The sequence below is a fragment of the Octodon degus genome, unplaced genomic scaffold (genome assembly GCF_000260255.1).
Source record: "Octodon degus isolate 3935 unplaced genomic scaffold, OctDeg1.0 scaffold00041, whole genome shotgun sequence".
Taxonomy (NCBI): Eukaryota; Metazoa; Chordata; class Mammalia; order Rodentia; family Octodontidae; genus Octodon; species Octodon degus.
The window spans coordinates 5,275,323-5,293,674 of record NW_004524617.1 but is presented as its reverse complement, the minus strand read 5'-3'; the positions used below and the strand labels follow the sequence as shown (position 1 = coordinate 5,293,674).

Sequence of the window (18,352 nt, the reverse complement as noted above, 5' to 3'; positions counted from 1 at the left end):
ACAAAGGTTCTACAATCTGAGATACAGGATCTCAGGATAAACTCTGAAGGGCTTTCACTGACCTTCTCAGACCAAAAAGGTACAACTCTTGTTGCACAGATCCTGCTTTACCTTGGTCTTAACCATCCAGTAGAAAAGTATGAAGACAAAATATAGGAAGTAAAGCCATGCTGTTATGTTGCGCTGTGGGGGACTCAGGTCAATAACTTCTGACATTGCCAGTTAAACAGAAGAGCCAATGCTAATATGGGCTACTGGACTCTTTTAGAATATTTTGCTGAGTTTACACACCTATAATATTCAAATAACGGAACTTAACAAAAAAAAGGAATACAGATGAATGTCCATTTTGTATTTGTGTATTCAAAGTGATTAGGTTAGATATATAGTTACATTCTCTTGAGGAATAGAATGATTTGTTCTGATGGTGTTTGTAGATAGCATATCATGTCCTCATCTTGTACAGCAATTAACCACTGGGAAGAATGTATGCAATGTGTTGATTATTGATACTGTCCTACCAGTTTGGTTTGAAACTGTCTCATTGCTATTTGTTGATCAATAAAATCATGGAAAAAATAAATAAATAAAAATTTCTGTACTATATATAGAGCAAGATTGGAAGGAAAGTTACATGTATGCCATTTAATTAGGGTAAATATGCTTATAAAACTTGTTGAACTTTGATTTTTGTTAAAATTCACAGGAAAGAAAGCTAATTTACTTCCTTTATGAGTCTACAATATTTTATAAAATTCTATAATTATGAAAATGACTACAAATGGAAGTGTGTATATTTTTTCATAAAAATGGTAAATAAACACTTTATATATGTTAATATCTTAAGAAACAATTAATTCCAGAATAAATTGTTCTGAGAGTTAAAGTATGATTTTTCACTCTTTCATTTCTTCTATATGTAGTAGTTGTTTTACTGTTTTTATAAAACTTTCCCTTTTTATTTATTCATACTGAATTTTAAATCATGGCTTCATACTTTAATTACTATCATTATTCACTAGTTCTTTTTTTAACACATAGCCATTGTGAATGTTCCTCACTTCAAGGGAAAATATAGCCTAGTACCCTTCATACATAGTTGGGAAAAGGAAAAGCCCATTCCACAGGTAGTTGTAGCAAACATGCGGAGAATAACATGTTTTCCTTCGAATATTTTTTATTTCTCTTTAGTTGCATTTTATTAGTCTATTCACATGTAACAATTAAGCACCAAGGTCTTTGGGACAGTAGCCTTACCATAGCCTAATGATGGGTTCTAGCCAATGAACACATTAGCATTTTTGATTGCCAAATAGCAGAGTTAATTCGGTGCTTTGCCTGAAAATCTCTTTTGAAAATGCCAAACCATAATACTTTGGAGGTAAATTTTTGTCCAAATGTCCAGTCACACAAATCAAGCTATTCATTTCAGGATCTATTTTTTATTATTATAATGTTACACGTAATTTGTTTTGTTCCAAAAATGACTATGGCAAGAACAAAAATGCTATCCTTACAGACTGGTTTATATCTTCCCCAAATACTTACTTGCTGTTGTGTGAACAGCGATTTGGTTTCTTAATGTGTTAACCCCCACAAAAAATGATAACTGCTTCTAAATTGCCCTGACTTATCTTAGAATTGAGTTGAATGTCTTTGTATGCTGAGCATAATTATCCTCCTGCCAAGAACAAATAAGTTATACTGCTCCAGAGAAATAAATATGCATATGAATTTATGTGGATGGATAAATTCTTATAAACTTTAGCTCTTCAAAACACAATGAGAACAGAAAATGTACTTGGTGAGGCTAATGAATAAACTGGGAGCATTATATTGTCTATCATGCATTTCTCTCACAAACTTGCATTTTACTTTTTGTAAATTAGAACTAAATACTAAAAAGTATTTATATAAAGAATAAGTAAGTTTTTGGATGAACCATAGATGATTAGATCATTTAAATTTTTAGATACACTGTAGACAAGATTTTATAGATATCCAAGAAGATGCCAAATAAAAACTGCAAGAGACTTAACAAATACACAAGAACTTTTACTTACTTTGTTAAAATATTTACTTCTTGAAAGATTCAAGCAGAAAAAAGTTTCAATCAATAAGAGCAAGTATGGGCCAAATAAAAACCCCAAAATGGATCCCAAAATATACTAGGTAATTGCAGCAAGATTAAGGTAAATCAAATGCATTTATTATTTGCAATGTAATCCAATATACTAAGAGATGGCATGCATTTTATTTTAATTAGGTGTTGCTTTTAAAGTGTTGCTGGTTCCAACTGTCTTGATAAGAAAAAAATTGTAGTCATTGCTCAAAATGCTTGTAGCAAATCTAGTTTTAAATTGAAGCAATTTATTCCGAAAGCAGTCTACTACTGCAGCAATAATCAATGTGCTTTCCCTTAGCCCATACTGGAGCTTTCCAAGGACTATTGTTAATTGCCTGTAACTAAATGACTGCTGGTGCCCTTAAATGTAACTCTTTGGCACTTGTTCATTTGTTGTGTTTAACCAAATGCCAGTTTCTCTTAGGTTTTGCCTAGTGAGTCTGCTGTACAATTTTCAATATACAGTTTCAGTCCCTAAAAAGGGAGTGTCTATCATTTTAACAAAATAACACAAAGGCTAAACAGATTTTAAAAGGTCTGCACTTTCTCTTTCCCTCCTCAGATGTTGAACTGTGCTGAAATGGAATCTTTTTATTTTTTAAATACTGCCACTCCAGGCAATTTGAACTAGAGTTGAAAAGCAGATCCCAATTCAAAGAGAAAATGACATTTACTGGGGCAACACCATTCGCATTCACATTGTAATGTAAAGATGAAGTATAGCAGTGAGCCCAAACTTTCAACTGTGACAGAATTTAACCCCCAATAACTTTGACCAGACTAAGTGGGAACATTAACAGGCGGTGTTCAGAGTATGAATATGTGCAACTTGGAGCAGAGTAATGTGCAGAACAGATCTAATACATGTGCATCATTTTTCTTGGGACATTTTACACAAAGTAATCTGACTAACTTAGACCAAATTGAAATATTTTAACTTACACACATGCAGTGTATAGGCAGACGTATTACATTCCCAAAGAAGTAACGTAGCAACTGATGAGTTGATGCTGGTGTGAAGCACTGTGGGAACAGACAGTCTAGTTCCTGACCTCCTTATAGTGATAGACTAGCAACATGTTTTGAAATACTGCATAAGTATATGTGGGAAAATTGGAGATACTCTCAGGAACTTGGACTGAAAAAATCCTTGTAAATTCTTTTTGGGGTTCCAGTTTTTAAGTATTCTTTCATTAATACATTACTACCTGCAGCTCAGAAGATTATTCTTGCTTGTTTTCTAAGTACCATGGCTTTTCATATGTTTCTATTTTCATGTACTTACTCAAGTGACACAAGACCTTTTCTGTCCTTGCTAAGTGACATCAATTTTGTTGTGGTTTTCTTATTTCAGATATTACTATCCATTCGCTAAACACATAGAATACTCAAGGCAATTTATCTAATTTTTTAAATAGCTGCTTGTTTCTTGCAATGGGAGTAAATTATATATGGACATTCACCTCTCTAAAATAAAAATGGACTTGCATATAATATTTAAATAAATTATTCATCTTCAATGTTTAGAAAGTTACAGACAAAATGTATAGAGACCAGCATAATGCGTACTATCTGAGGAAAATGGGAGTTCTACTTATTGTATTGTTAGAGTATAGCTTCAGACATAGGTTTTTAAATTGTCTCTAAGACTGATGAGATGTAGGTCCTTAAGTCATGCTGCAAGCCCAGACCTGCTTTCATACCTCCACATACTGAGTGTGTTTTGGGCACTGTAGAATAATCCTTCTTTGCCTGGGAAATTATAGGAAACAGAACTGCTGTTCCGGATCTAATCTTTCTTTAGATATTATCCTGATACAAGCACTGACTCAACACTTACAATGACTTTTTACCAAAAATTAAAAATATTAAGATATTTAAGTAGGGATCGTCTAACGTAAAATTCATAGTTAGGAAGTGTTCTGCTCAGTGAATTTTGACAAATGCACACATCTGTGCATCTATATCCACTGGATACAGAATATGTCCTTTATCCCTAAAAGTTCTTTCTTAGCTTTTCCCAATAATGTTCCCTTATATCCTCCCCAAAGCATTTAGTTTTTGAATTTGATCAACATGAACTGTATTGGTCTGTTCTTGGAATTAAGTAAAATCATACAGATTGAATTTAAAAGCAGCTGTACTCTAGAAAGGCTGTGTAGCTTACCAATGGAGCACATGCCTATGTGGCTGGCTACCTTTGTTTAATCTAATTTTGTGACATTTATGCATATTTATATATTATGTTTACTATTTCAGTTGTTGAATATGTTCTGTGCTTTGGATATACAGTACCTTATCATTTCCTGTTTGTGTACTTTTGAGAAGTGTCTGGTGGTGGCTACTACAAGTAAGATTAGTCTGAAGGGTTTTTGGTTTTTTTGTTTGTTTGCTTGTTTGTTTTTTGGTGGAACAGGGTGTCTGAAGTTTTTGATGTAAGTCTTCTTGCACATATCTGTTTATATATCTCTTGAGTAAATACCTATGAGTGGAATGGATATTTATAGGGTAGATTCATATTTAATTTTACTGGAAACTAAGCTCAATTTTCTAATGTAAAAGAAACATTGTGTGCACTCATACTTTTTGTTAGAGAGTGACAGTTTTGAGTGCTTTTTACTAATTCTATTTTTGCACAACAAATTTTACCCTGGTACCACAAACGAAAAGGAAAAAAAGAACTTTTAGACTTCTATGTCACTGGTTTTTAATATATTACATTAAAAACATGAGTTTAAAAGAAATCAAACTCTAGGTTTGATGAATAGGTTGACCACGGAGCACTTGCCTAGCATGTGTGTGGTCCTTGCTTCCATTCCTAGCACTACAAACCAAAGAATAAACCCTAGTCCAAATTCTTTTTTTTCTTCTTCTTTTTTTTTTTTTTTGGAACCGGAGGGTGAATTCAGACCCTTACGTAGTCCAAATTCTTTACTGATTTTTACATTGCCTGGAACAAAGTACTGACATGCACAATTTAAATAAGGCAAGGTTTATTTTGGCTCATGGTTTCAGAGATTTCGGTACATCATTAGGCTGGTCCAAGGCAGAAATATCATGGCAGAGGACCTGGTATAAGACAGCTGCTAAACCCATGCCAGCCAGAAGAGAGGGAAGGAGGATGGAGAGAGAGAGAAGAGGGGGATGGAAATAGAGAAAGAGAGAGACAGGGAAAGACAGATACAGAGAGAGAGAGAGAGAGAGAGAGAGAGAGAGAGAGAGAGAGAGATTGAGAGAGAAGAAAAAAAGAAGGAGGAGGAGGAGGGGAGGAGGAGGAGGAGGAAGAGGAAGAGCAGGAGGAGCAGAAGGAAGAGCAGGAGGAAGAGGAATAGCAATAACAACAAGAAGACCGAGAGGAGGAGCAAGAAGAGGATGAGAGTGAGAAGAGGAGGAAAAGGAGGAGAAGAAAAGAAGAACAAGGAAAGGGAGGAGGGGGAGCACAAAAAGGAGGGAAGGGAGGGATGAGAGGAGGAGTAAGAGGAAGGAGTGGGGTGCAAAAATATGTCTCTCTAGGTCATGCTCCCTGTGACATATTGCCTCCAACCTCACTCAGCCCACCTCATAACAGCACATTCATCTCTAAACTCATCTTAGCTGAATTAAAGCACTGATGAGTCCAATCCCCCAGTTATGGTCCGTGTCTACTTGGCTCTCTAAAGCCTCATACTGTCATAAGGTGGACTTCAGGCTTGTGTCTAACTCATAATACCCTGGGATTATGGATGTGAGTGCTGTTGGGATTATGAGTGTGAATACTTCCCCCAGCCTGAATGCAATTTAACAGAGACAGATTTTCTCTCTGTTGCTGCTATTCCTCCCATTTGCTCTCTGCCCTTTGCCGCCACCAGGAAAGGTTGCTCTCTGCCATGTGCCACTCTGCCTTGGAGCCAGCTGAGTATAGACTAAAGCCACTACTAACTGTTAGCTAAATAAACCTTTCCTTCCTTCATTTTGGGTGTCAGGTATTTTGTCCCAGCAAGGAGACAAGTGTAACTGAGACACCCCTTTTGTTTCACTCACCTTCTGAAAGCCTTATCTCAGAACCCATGAGGCTATTGGGTGGTATTCTATTGGGTGGTACTTTAGATCTAAACCTCAACATTTCCCTATTATTCAGTGTATTTTATATCATATCTTTCTGCTATATAACCACTCTATGGAACTAATTTTTAGTTTTATGTAAGCGACTGCGTGTGTGAAGTTAAAAATACTCCTACATTCTGAGAAAATAAGATGTAGTGTAGCCCTCAGTACTATCTTCTCACTCTGGTTCACATGATAGGGGAAAGACATGGAGAAAAGAATTTGTATTTCATTTTTGGTATTTTTGCATGAGTGTTTTGTGTGCTTTCTTACAAGGTTCAGTATGTAAATCTGCTGTAGTTATTTTTTCATTATGTTCCACTTTGTATTAATTTATTTAGTCTTTGGAATGTTTAACTTCTAAACATATTTCTTAACTTTATAAACTCCAGTCTTTTCAATAAAATATTTCTCTTTATTTGTATCTAGTGCTACTAAGTACAGATCAATACATCTGATTATATATTTGCTTTTATAAATTGTTGAATTAGGGATAAATAACTAGATCACGAGAAAAATAATTGAGAGTTTTTTCACTAATTGCTACAAGTGATATTACATGCAAGCACATGAGTATATAATATTCTTGAGAAAATATGGTCGCACACTTAAAAGATTATTTTTATGGATACTACACTTTTGACCTGAGTACATATTACTGAAAAATCATAGTTTATTTTAACGTTCTTAGTCTAAGCTGATATAGATTGCGCTGTGAAATTAGATAACCCACATGCTTAAATTTTGTCAATTGCAAAACTAAAACAATGTTATTTTCGTACTACAATTTCAAGACTATTTATATCCAATGGATGATAAATCAGTGCTTTTAAAAACAGTGGTCAACTTTAGGGGATATTAGTAATTCATCAGTAGTAACAGTGACATTATAATAATCAACGACAACATGTCTATGTAGGCTCTTAGTTAAGGAGAGTTTCCATATGGGTGCATGATGACTTATTTAAGTACAAGCAGGATCAAAATCAATATTTAAAAATAAATAACTCTTCTGTATACCAACAAGTACTTGCTGAAAAAGAAAACAGGAAAGAAATTCTATGGATAATTATTTTTTATTTTTTTGGCGGAACCGGGCATTGAACCGATAATAGCTTTAAAAAAATACATAGGGGGTCAAAGAGGTGAAACATAGCTATAGTAAAAGTTACACAATACTGAAGAGAGTAATTGAACAAGACATTAAAATGTAAAATGGTCTCATGTTTGTTTATCAGCAAAATTAATATTATTTAAATAACTTTATTACAAAAAATACAGATTCAATGCAATTCACATCAAAGGATATTTGTCACAAGATTAGAGTCATAAATTTCTTTTTCTTAGTTTTCCAAATTTATTTATTTATTTTTCTTTTTTAAAATTTTGTATTCATTTTAATGAGAAAACTAGCAATGAAACAGTTTCAAAATATGTTAGTAGAACAGTTATAATGGTTAATACATTGCATATTATTGTCTTCATAGTAGTTATTCAGAGGACAAGATGCAGACATGATATCTTGTCTAAACAATATTAGTACAAACATTTCTTCTCATTGAACTAAGAGAAAGTAACTGTATATCTATCCTACTTTGTATATACATATATATTTCTTTTCACTACAAAATGGTCCTTTATTTATATCTCCCTTTTTTGTTTTGTTTTGTCAGAGATGGGTGTTCCATTGCTGTTAGAGAAGCTTTATTTGGAGAAGGCTTTAAAGGACCTTTTCATACTTGATGCCAGTTCAAATATTATGGGTACTTGAATTCACCAAAATAACCCAATACAGTCCAATAGTTCATAATAGTAGTGAGTTATTAGCAGAACTGGCAATTGTCCGAAGTTGTTGACTTGAGCCTTTTACTGAGTTTAGCATATTAATATGGCATTTCCTTTTACACCTCGTAGTTACACTTCTGCTGGATGGTTAAGACAAAGTTAAAGCAAGACCTATATAACAAAACATGTAACTTTTGTATCTGACAAGTTCAGTCAAATCCCCTCAGGATTTACCCTGAAGCCATGTATAGCACATTGTAGATCTTTTGTCAGTGTCAGCCATCTGGATGAATCATGGCCATTGCTTGATCAATTTGCTTAGTGTCATAAATTTCTTATAGAAACACAAGACCCAGATTATCAAGGAAATCTTAAACAAAAGGAGTAAGGCTTATGATATTAAAATACCACATTTCAAATTATACTACAATGCTATAGTAGCAAAAATAACATGGCACCAGCACAAACATAGACACATAGATCAATGGAATAGACTAGGAGACAAAAAAATCCACATAACTATTTATAGCAATCTGAACAAAACTGTCTAAAACTTTGCAGAAAAGACACCCTCTTTAACAAATGGTGCAGAAGACAAATTAGATCTGTCTCTCTCTCTCTCTCTCTCTCTCTCTCTCTCTCTCTCTCTCTCTCTCTAACCTGTAAGAGAATTAGTTCATGGTGCATCAAACACCTAGGTTTAACACTTGAAAAGTTTAAACCAACTAAAGGAAAACATTTGAAACCACAGGGACATGGAGGCACTTCCCAAATATGCTTCCAATAGCACAGGAAATGATAACAAAAATCACTAAATGGGACTACATAAAATAAAAATGTTTTTGCGCAAAGAGAAAAAAAACTAGAAAGAAGAGATAGCTTACAGAATGGAAGAAAACTCTTGCAGCTACTTTTCAAACACATGTCTAACATCCAGAATATATAATGATATAAGGTCACCAAAATGGGGGGCTGGGAAGATGCTCAGTAGAATAAGTGTCTGCCTGATATGTGCAAAGTTTTGAATTCAATCACCAGTACCACAAAAAAATCACCAAAATCAAATAGTCCAATCACTACATGGAAAAGTGAATTAAAGACACTTCTCAAAAGAAGAAAAATATACAATTATTATATTAAAAATGGTTAACATCTTTACCCATTGTGGAAATGAAAATCAAAATTGCATTGATAATCTACCTCACTCCTGTTAGAATAGCTATCATAAAGTATATGAAAAATAAATACTGGGGGCTGAGGAGATAGCGCAGCAATCTAAGTGCCTGCCTTGCAAGTACAGGATTCCAAGTTTGATCCCCAGTACCTCATCCCATGCCAGCCCTGATACCGAGCGTGGTGATGCACACCTGTAATTCTGGTGCTGGGGAGGCTGAGACAGGAGGATCACTATGAGTCTCAACTGTTTAGCGAGACCTTGTGTGAAATTTTAAAAATAGTGACAAGGATGAGTGAATGGGGGGAGAAACTTCTACAGTGTTGGTGGGAATGTAAATTACTGTAACCAGTATGGAAATCAATATGACTGTTTCCTACTAAAATGAAGATAAAAGTGCCAGATATTTCAGCTATCCCACTCGTTGGTATTTCCTCAAAGGTAGCAACATCAGTATTCTATAGGAATATATGCTTACCCATATTTATTGTGACACGATTTTCAACAATAAAGCTATGGAACCAAGTTCAGCACTTATCAACAGATGAATGGATAAAAAAATTTGAGATTTGTCTATCATTGATCTATCTACTCTGGAGTGTTATTCAGCCACAAAGGAGAAACAAGTTATGTAATTTACCAGAAAATGGATGAAACTGGAAATCATCATGTTAAACAAAATACGACAGAAACAGAAAACCATATATTAGTTTTCCTTAATATGCGGAGTTTAAAACAGATGACATGAAAGTAGAAAGGAAATTGCTACTCTACAAGACAAAAGTAAAAGGGAAGGAGAGAAGTTGGCTTAAGGAAGAGTGAGGGAGACAAAGAAGCTGTTAAAATATATTCATGTATGAATATACTGCACTGAAAACCAATATTTTGTAAATTAATAAATACTAATTGATAAAAAAACCAGTAGCTTTAATTTTCTTATAATATTCCTAGTTTCAAACAAAAAATGCATATATTGTATTTGAGACTTTTTTTCATTCTTTCTATTTTTTATTTTAAGGAACTAAAAACCAATTAGGCCTCCATTATTTCTGATGGAACATAAACATTCCTTGGAAATGGAGAAGTTGCATACAGCCAGTGGCAAGAAAATCTCTCTTTTGAGTGGAACATAGTTACATGCCTGGGGAAGGGGAAGAAAATTAATATAAGGAAAAACATAATAGGTATAGGTAATTAACAGAAAAATATGAACATTTTAATATTAATGAATAACTAACATTTTATTGTGACCTCTATTAGAACACCTGCTCTTTGGCCCGGGCAAGCATCTAGACTCTAGGATCATGGTAGACCACTGTGACATCACCTCATTCAAAAGGATGTAGTACCGAAGTTAGTGTCCTGACACTTGCCTGCAGATAGGATTCATTATCTAGTTCTCTGAAATCTCTATGCAGCAGTCCACAGTGTGTTCCGGGAACTGTGCTATTTGCCCCCTCACTTCGCTTTGGCCCTAGCTCCCGCATGAGCAGCTCAGGTGGGAAGGATCACGATGTACGTCGGGTGAGTGCAGAGCTCTTCTCTCCTCCAAGCTTCCTATCTACATAAACCATTATTTGTTTTAATTAACTCTAAAAGCACAGCTCACAGGATCACCACAAGGTATTCGTGTCGACACAAGTTACTGAACATGAATAAAGCCAGTTCTATAGTTTTTCAGTCAGATATTTCTAATTCTATCAGTCCAAATGCAATCTACCAATAAAAGTTCATTTTTACCCTAAGCAATGTTACTTAGCAATATAGTTAATACACATCGCCTTATCCAGTTACTAAAGAAACAGAGCTGAAAGGTTTAGAAAAGTCAAATTCTCATGCAAAAATGACAAGGTAGTGGTAATGTATAACCCATATTTGGTTTCATCTGGAAAAATATGAAATATGTAATTAGTTGAATATATGAATTTTGGATCTGCATATTGTATAATTAATCCTCTATTGCTGTTTATTTTTTCTAGAGCTAATGTACACAGTTGAACTTGCTGGAGGGCTTGGTGCTATTCTTTTACTGCTTGTTTGTTTGGTGACCATCTATAAGTGCTACAAGATAGAAATCATGCTCTTCTACAGAAATCATTTTGGAGCTGAGGAGCTGGATGGAGGTAAGATACTTCCATTTTTCACCATTGTGCTTGAATAATATTTTTCATGTTATTGTTTTTTGTGCTGAAAGAAATGTTACCTGGATAACTACTTTCAACAACTCTTTCAATGTTTAATTTGTAAATTCATATTTTGTATACAAGTTTGCATATTTTGCTTTGAAGAAAATTCCAAATGTTGTAAAGCAACACCTACTCTTTTGAGAATTGTATTCCAACCAGCACTTACAGATTACAGTGATTGCAGTGCCATCAGAGTGTTCATTTTCTCTCACCTTGTAATCATTACTAAAAGGCCAGTTGTACTTTGCTATATGTGAGGAGTGACTCTTAATTTTGTTCCCTAGCCCAGTAGTTTGAAGTGAATCTCACTTTGTTCATGTTTAGACAGATCAGTTATAATAAACTGTAATAGATTCTTTAGCATTCATTCCAACAGTCATTTCAATCTTGTTTATTTGGCAATATTTAGATAGGCTAATTTTTATGCTAAGTGTGGACAGGCTAATATTTATTCTAAGTGTACATCAACACCTTAAAAAGTGTGCAAACACATTGCTTTCATAATAATATATTTTTTCTCAGATTTCATAAGTAAAATATTATTTTCATAGAACTTATTGGTATTCATTGCTTCTGGTCATCCAAGAATATGTGTATATTCTAAGAAGAATTTGGGGTTATTCTATTTCAACTCCATAAACTACCTACTGATGACCTGAGAGCTTAAGTTTTTTCTATCATGCTTCGTGGTCATTTAAAGAATGTAAGTTAAACTTGCAAACTGATAACGAGTAGTGGAAATGAAAGGTTTATGGCTGGTGTTTTAAAGCTTTCATTACTGTCAGTTTTGCACTAAATAGTGCACAAGGGAGTGAAACAATCAGCACACATTACCTCATTCCTGTGATTGTCAGGAATAAATCTGTAGGCAGAGCTGGAAGTTTCCAGGCTGAGGACGAGCAGTACTTCACTGACATCCCTATTCCACTAAGGTGAAGTCTGTACTACACCGAAACTGTTGTTTGTTTGCTTGTGTTTTCAAAGTGATGATTTCCTAATTGTTCCTAGTTTCTAACTTTTTTGTCTATCCATAAAATTATTGTCCTTCTATTCTATTACTTCAAAAAGATGTGAGAAAATTGTCAATGTCTGAGCTATCACTGGATGAGCACACCAAACAGAGTACTAGACATTCTAAAGTCATCCTTCCTAAGCCTTACAAAAATTCTCAGGTCAATATTATAATCTCCATTTTACTGGTAAAGCAATTGAGGTGAGCAGAGGTTAAATAATTTACTCCAGAAGATAATATAAGAATTACTACAAGTGGCCAAGGTGGAATTTGAAAATAGGTTTACTTCCAAATCCCTTATTTTAAACAAAGCTGAGACCCTGTAATTTTTCCCTTTTAATATTTTATTATGTTCAGTTTAATGATCTGCTTTTGGTTGAGCAATAACTATGATAGATGATATTTCAAAAAGCATATTACTTAAATGAGTTTTACTTTATCTCTTAACACTGTTTTGAATGTTTGTGTTCTGAATATTTTCACCCAAACCATCAATTTTCAATGTAAGTTATAATTTTATGAATGTAGAAAATAATGGAATATAATGAAAAAAATATGAAGCAAATGTAGCTGAACTGTCAATGATTTGGAATTTCTTTAGGGGATTCTATTAATTGTAAACACTTTAGTGAATTACTTGGATAAGCCTAATGGGTCTCATTGCTATTCTGAAGTTGCTGGGTCTGCAGCTTTTCCAAACTGTTTTAAATAAGAACATAAAGCAAACAAAAACTAACAAATAATACTCTAACAGATGAGAAGGTTTGCCCAGAAAGCTAATTTAGTTAATAAGTGCCACAGGATTTATTAGAACCCTGTCCCTAGAGCCATCTTGAATACAATCAGGGATTTAGCTATTAGGGCTTTCCGTGAGATGTTATTGTGAGTGCATTAGGTCCAAGAAAAATCAAGACAACAAACTAAATTATCATCTAGATAAGGTTAATGTATAAATAATCTCTCTAACTAGAAAAAGGCAGTCATCGTTCAAATGGTTTTATGAGCAGGAATTCTTACTACAAGTGGAATCACTTGTGTACCTGCTCTATATTAAAAGAGTCTCACTTTTGCAGAAATGCTGAGCAAGAGCCCATCCTTAAATCCCCAAGCATGCTGTGTTTTATCTGACTCCTAGAACTTCCAAAAACATTATTTCACCAAAACTGTATTACAGTAGTGACAACACAGTAGAAAGTTTAAAATTCACATCTTAGTAAAAGTGATTTGTATATAAATTTCAAATTCCATTCTCTAGTATTCTAAAAACATCAAACTTGCCTTTCAAGTTTCATTTCTACTGTTGGTGAAACATAATACTAACCTTGCTCCTCTAAGATAAGTTTTACTTCTAGTTTAGAATTTGGCCTTTTTGGATGGAGAGTTACTCCTGTTAAATTAAGTTATTAAATATCCCTTCTTCTTCCCCTTTCCTCCAAGAAATCTGCTTACTTTGAGCTCACTGAGAACTTTGTGGTATAAGGGAATAGCAGCTAGTGCATGTGTAGTCCTGTGCTCACTTTAGCTACTCCTGCCTGATCTCTGGGCTTAGCATTGGCCAAGATTTTTGCCAAGGCCTCAAATCACAACCTTTCCAGACTTGTCCACATTTTATATCTTGCTTATATTACTAGCACCATAAACTACTGCACACATACTAACCTTCCCATTAAAAAATATAATAATTCAGTTTTCTTTTTAACATTTAGGTCTCACATTGTGTGCAAGGTTGTTCTCAAAATTTAAAGTATCCCAAGATCTTCCATGGGAAGAAGGACACAAATCCCTGCTTTTCATAAATTTTGGTTCCAGCCATAGGAGCTTTGGTTTTCCCCTTTGACTCCCTCCCAGAAATTCAGAAACCCTCTAAAACTTAATTATATCTCATTAGAACCTTCCAGAAAAGCTATTTTGGTCAAACAATAGTTGACTCAGAGAAGTGGAATAGTTCTATGAGATCATCAAATTTTTATGGTCTCCCACAAGGATTTTCCCTTTTCTAAAGAAGAGGTAATTGGAGAAAGCTCACTCTTCCAATTCTTTCAGAAGAAAAGGTAACAAACATAAAGAAAAGGGAAATAAACTTTTGTAAATAGGGGCTGGAAATATAGCTCAGAGTTAGAGCATTTATCTGTCAAATGTGAGGATAGTTTCATTTCCTAGCAACACACACACACACACACACACACACACACACACACGCAGAAGTTTGTTCAGTATTTGGAGATAATGATCTAATACGGTGAGTGATAATAAAGATTCATTGAACAATTATTGAAAAGCAGGTGTTGTGTTCACTACTTTACTGATATTCTGAAAAACGTACAACTAGAAAGAATTTAAACCTAGATCTAAGTGATTACTAAGCCAAGAATTGAAGCCATTGCAATAGTCAAGGAGATGGAATATTTGTTAGCAGGCACATACTTACCCAGTTTATCTTAAGTTATTGAAGTCATTATCTGAGTATAACAGTTTCATATCAGAAGAATTGTGATAGAGAATTCTGAAATTTTTCCAACATGCAGCATGTTGATGCTTTTCTTTCTTGGTTTGTTCACATGTATGTTTGGCCCTTTTCTATATAAGTTTATATGATATTATTGTTCCTCGATTCAGACTTTACTCTTTCTATTCCAATGCCATAGCTTCCAAGTTTTTACATCCAGTTAATATTTCACCTTTAATTGCATTTTTGAGCACACCATTCTCAAAATTGAATGTGCTGTTTCCTGTTCTTTCATTGTAATAGGCTTTTTACTAGTTAGTTTTTGTTTATTTCTATCAAGATAATTTCATCCAAAATCAGCTTTTTTAATCACCTGGCCTCCATAGACTTTCTTCGTTATTGTCTACTTTATGGCTTAGCTGCTTCTTCTTCTTCTTCTTCTTCTTCTTCTTCTTCTTCTTCTTCTTCTTCTTCTTCTTCTTCTTCTTTTTCGGAACCTGGGATTGAACTCAGGCCCTTGTGCTTGCCAGGCAAGTGCTTATTCTATTGAACCATCTCCCTGGTCCCGTGGCTTAGTTTCTTGTATCATCTACTACCGCATTGGTCATACTTTTTCTTTATTTGCTATTTCCAATTAGCCATCAAGGCCAATCAATTATAATGTTTCAAATGTACTTTTTTCTTTATTTGGTATTTCTTGAAATTGTACCTTCTTGCTTTCCTTCTCTATCCTTCCACTTTATCATTCACATTATAGCAGAATTAACTTTCCACGTACAAAGTTACTCTGTCTTCTTAAATGCTCCCAACAATGAAAATGCTCCCATTGTGCCAATGTAAGTAAGCTTAGGCTTCTTAGTTGACAAAACATTTGCTGTCAAAGAGTGGCCCATCTTACTGCTCCACCATTGCTACAAACATGGGATCTGAACATGCACAATTCCAATCACAATGAGATGCTGAGCATTTGGACATCCATGCCTTCTCAAGACTAACTTAAAACAATGTAATTATGTATAAATCTCAAGGTCTTTGACTACAGTAAGTAACCAAAATGGGATTAAGAGAATGTTAGCTGCTACCAACCACGTTGATTTCATAATAAAATGAAAGCTTGGACAAATTCTGACACATGTAATTTATTCTTGTAAAGCAGAAATTGAAAATCTATTGTGTACATGTGTGTGCATGTGAGCACATGTATGAATATGTGTGTATATGTGCTTGGTACTAAAAAATATTTATTGAGAAATTTCACCTGAAAAAAATCTAAGACTATTCCATTGGTAGGACTGGAATATCAATATAATGGGTAAATATGCTAAAATATGCTCATCAGGACGAGGACTATTATGGAATTAATCCTGGAAGAGTGTCCCCAGGGTGGAACACCACTGGACCTGCTAGATATTTCAGGGATGGGTTATGCTCATAAATTATGTTGAATAATGTTTATCTTTAAGTCTTTTCACCATGCAGAGACCATGTTAAATATCATGCACTTAGAAAGAGCCACTAATTTGTGCAATGAATTCTGATTTCTGACGTCTCTTGTTCTAATTGTGAAGCATCTGTATTTGATCAGAAACATAATTTAAATGCTTATAGAAACTGCTTTTGCAGTATTGCCTTATTTTAATTAAATACCAGCTGACCCATTCTAATAAGGACAACCTACTGTCTCTAGAGCAAAAATTATAATAACATAGTATCATAATCTTTGTTAGAATAATTAAAAAGAAAGCATAAACATCAAAGCATCAGACTGTTCTGCTCCTCAATGCCTTTGTCTGGAGTGTTCTTTTCATTTGTATTTAAAAGCATGTAACCTTGTTTCACATTTGTTTTCCTCAGAATATGAAATATATTCTGTTTTGTACTTTGTTTAGTTCTCCCTCTGCCTGTGAGGTATTCCAGGCATGTTTACTCATAACGGTGGCATGACAATCTTAGAACATTATAATAACAATGCTTATTTTAAAAACAAAATGATCTTCTAGTTCAACATCAGGAGTTATTACAGATATTGAACAAAGTGATTTAGAGCAATCTTTTATAATCTCCATCCCACACTGACAATGAACATCCATTCCACTTTAGGTATATAAAACAAATTGGTACCTGTGCAATCTTAGATCATACAGTTTATTTCTCATTTCATTTCAATAACAAGGTCATTCCTTATTCATAGATTCAAGAACCACTGTCCTCACATCTGTCAGTGAAACACAGTTCCTCTGTAAGTCATTTAGAAGCTGCTTATGGTTTGGTTTTGTTTTTGGTGATGGTTATTAAAAATATTGCTTATGGGGCTGGGGAGATGGCTCAGTAGAATAGGTGCTTCTCTGGCAAGCATAAGGGTCTGAGTCCAATCCCTGGTTCTGCAAAAAAAAAAAAATGCTGCTTACAGCGCCAAGGATATAACTCAATGGCATAGCAACTGCCTGACAAGCACAAGACTGTGAGTTTGATTCTCCATACCAAAAAATACATACATACACACATACATACATTACTTAAACAGGAACAGCCTAGAATAAGCTTTTCAATTACAGAATGAGAGATGCATGATTGGTTTTGGTAAATGACTTGCTCAAAGTCGTAAACTTTTCAGCAGTGAGAATCAAGCCCTCTTATCTCTAACACCATGGTCCCTTCTATACTCTGCTACCTCTTACCATCTTAAGACTTAACATCTATGTTCTCTGCTTCCCTCTTAAACATGCAAGAGAAGCAAAGTGGAATATATGAACTCTTTGGTATCAGGCATTTTGCTATATGGTGGTGGCTCATCTATCATTTCACTAGACTACTTTGGAAAAGCATATTTTATTTCTTTTTTCATTTTACTTTATGATGGTGCCAAGGATTGAATCCAGGACCTTGCATATACTAGGAAACTGCTGTATCATTGAGCTATACCACCACTTCTGAGGTGCAATTTATAGATCAGGATATATAATGTCAAGTGAGTTATATAAAAAGTATGGAAATCATGATTGGAGCTCAGCTGCTTTTGCACTAGATCATGCTACAAACCTATTCTTAACTAATGTCATATATAATTGTTTGCAAATTTATGGATTAGCATGGTCTAGAAAGTTACCAAATGAGGGGGCTGAGGAAATAGCTCAGTAGAATAAGTGCTTGCCTGGCAAGCACAAGGTCCTGAGTTTAATCTCCCGTATGGAAAAAAAAAGTTACCAAATGACAACAGTGTAAACATAATCAATACTGTAAATTTCCATGCTTTATTGTGGAATACAATTTCCATTTGTGTGCGGTGACAAATGCCTTTAATCCCAGCTCTTCGGAGACTGAGGCAGGAGGCTTAGCTTAGGCTATATAGTGAGTTCAAGTTTAGTCAGAACTATGTAGTGAGATCCTGTCTCAAAAAATAAAAATAGAGGCTGGAGAGATGGCTCAGTGGTCTAAAGCACCTACTTAGAACAAGCTTGGCAGAGCATCAGGGACCGCGGTTCAATCCCCCAGCACCACATGCCAGCCAGCCCCGCCCCCTGGTGGGCTGAGCTGGCCACAC

The 18,352-nt window shown here is 34.7% G+C and overlaps 1 protein-coding gene across 2 annotated transcripts in view; it reads left to right on the top strand.

Annotated features, from left to right (window-relative positions):
• Il1rapl1 (interleukin 1 receptor accessory protein like 1) overlaps positions 1-18,352 on the top strand; it is a 1,467,987-nt gene that overhangs the window by 1,439,460 nt on the left and 10,175 nt on the right. For both annotated transcript variants that reach the window (XM_004631365.3, XM_012514777.2), the window contains one exon: positions 11,147-11,290. In XM_004631365.3, coding sequence (XP_004631422.1) covers positions 11,147-11,290 — 144 coding nt within the window. The remainder of the gene's footprint in view (positions 1-11,146; positions 11,291-18,352) is intronic.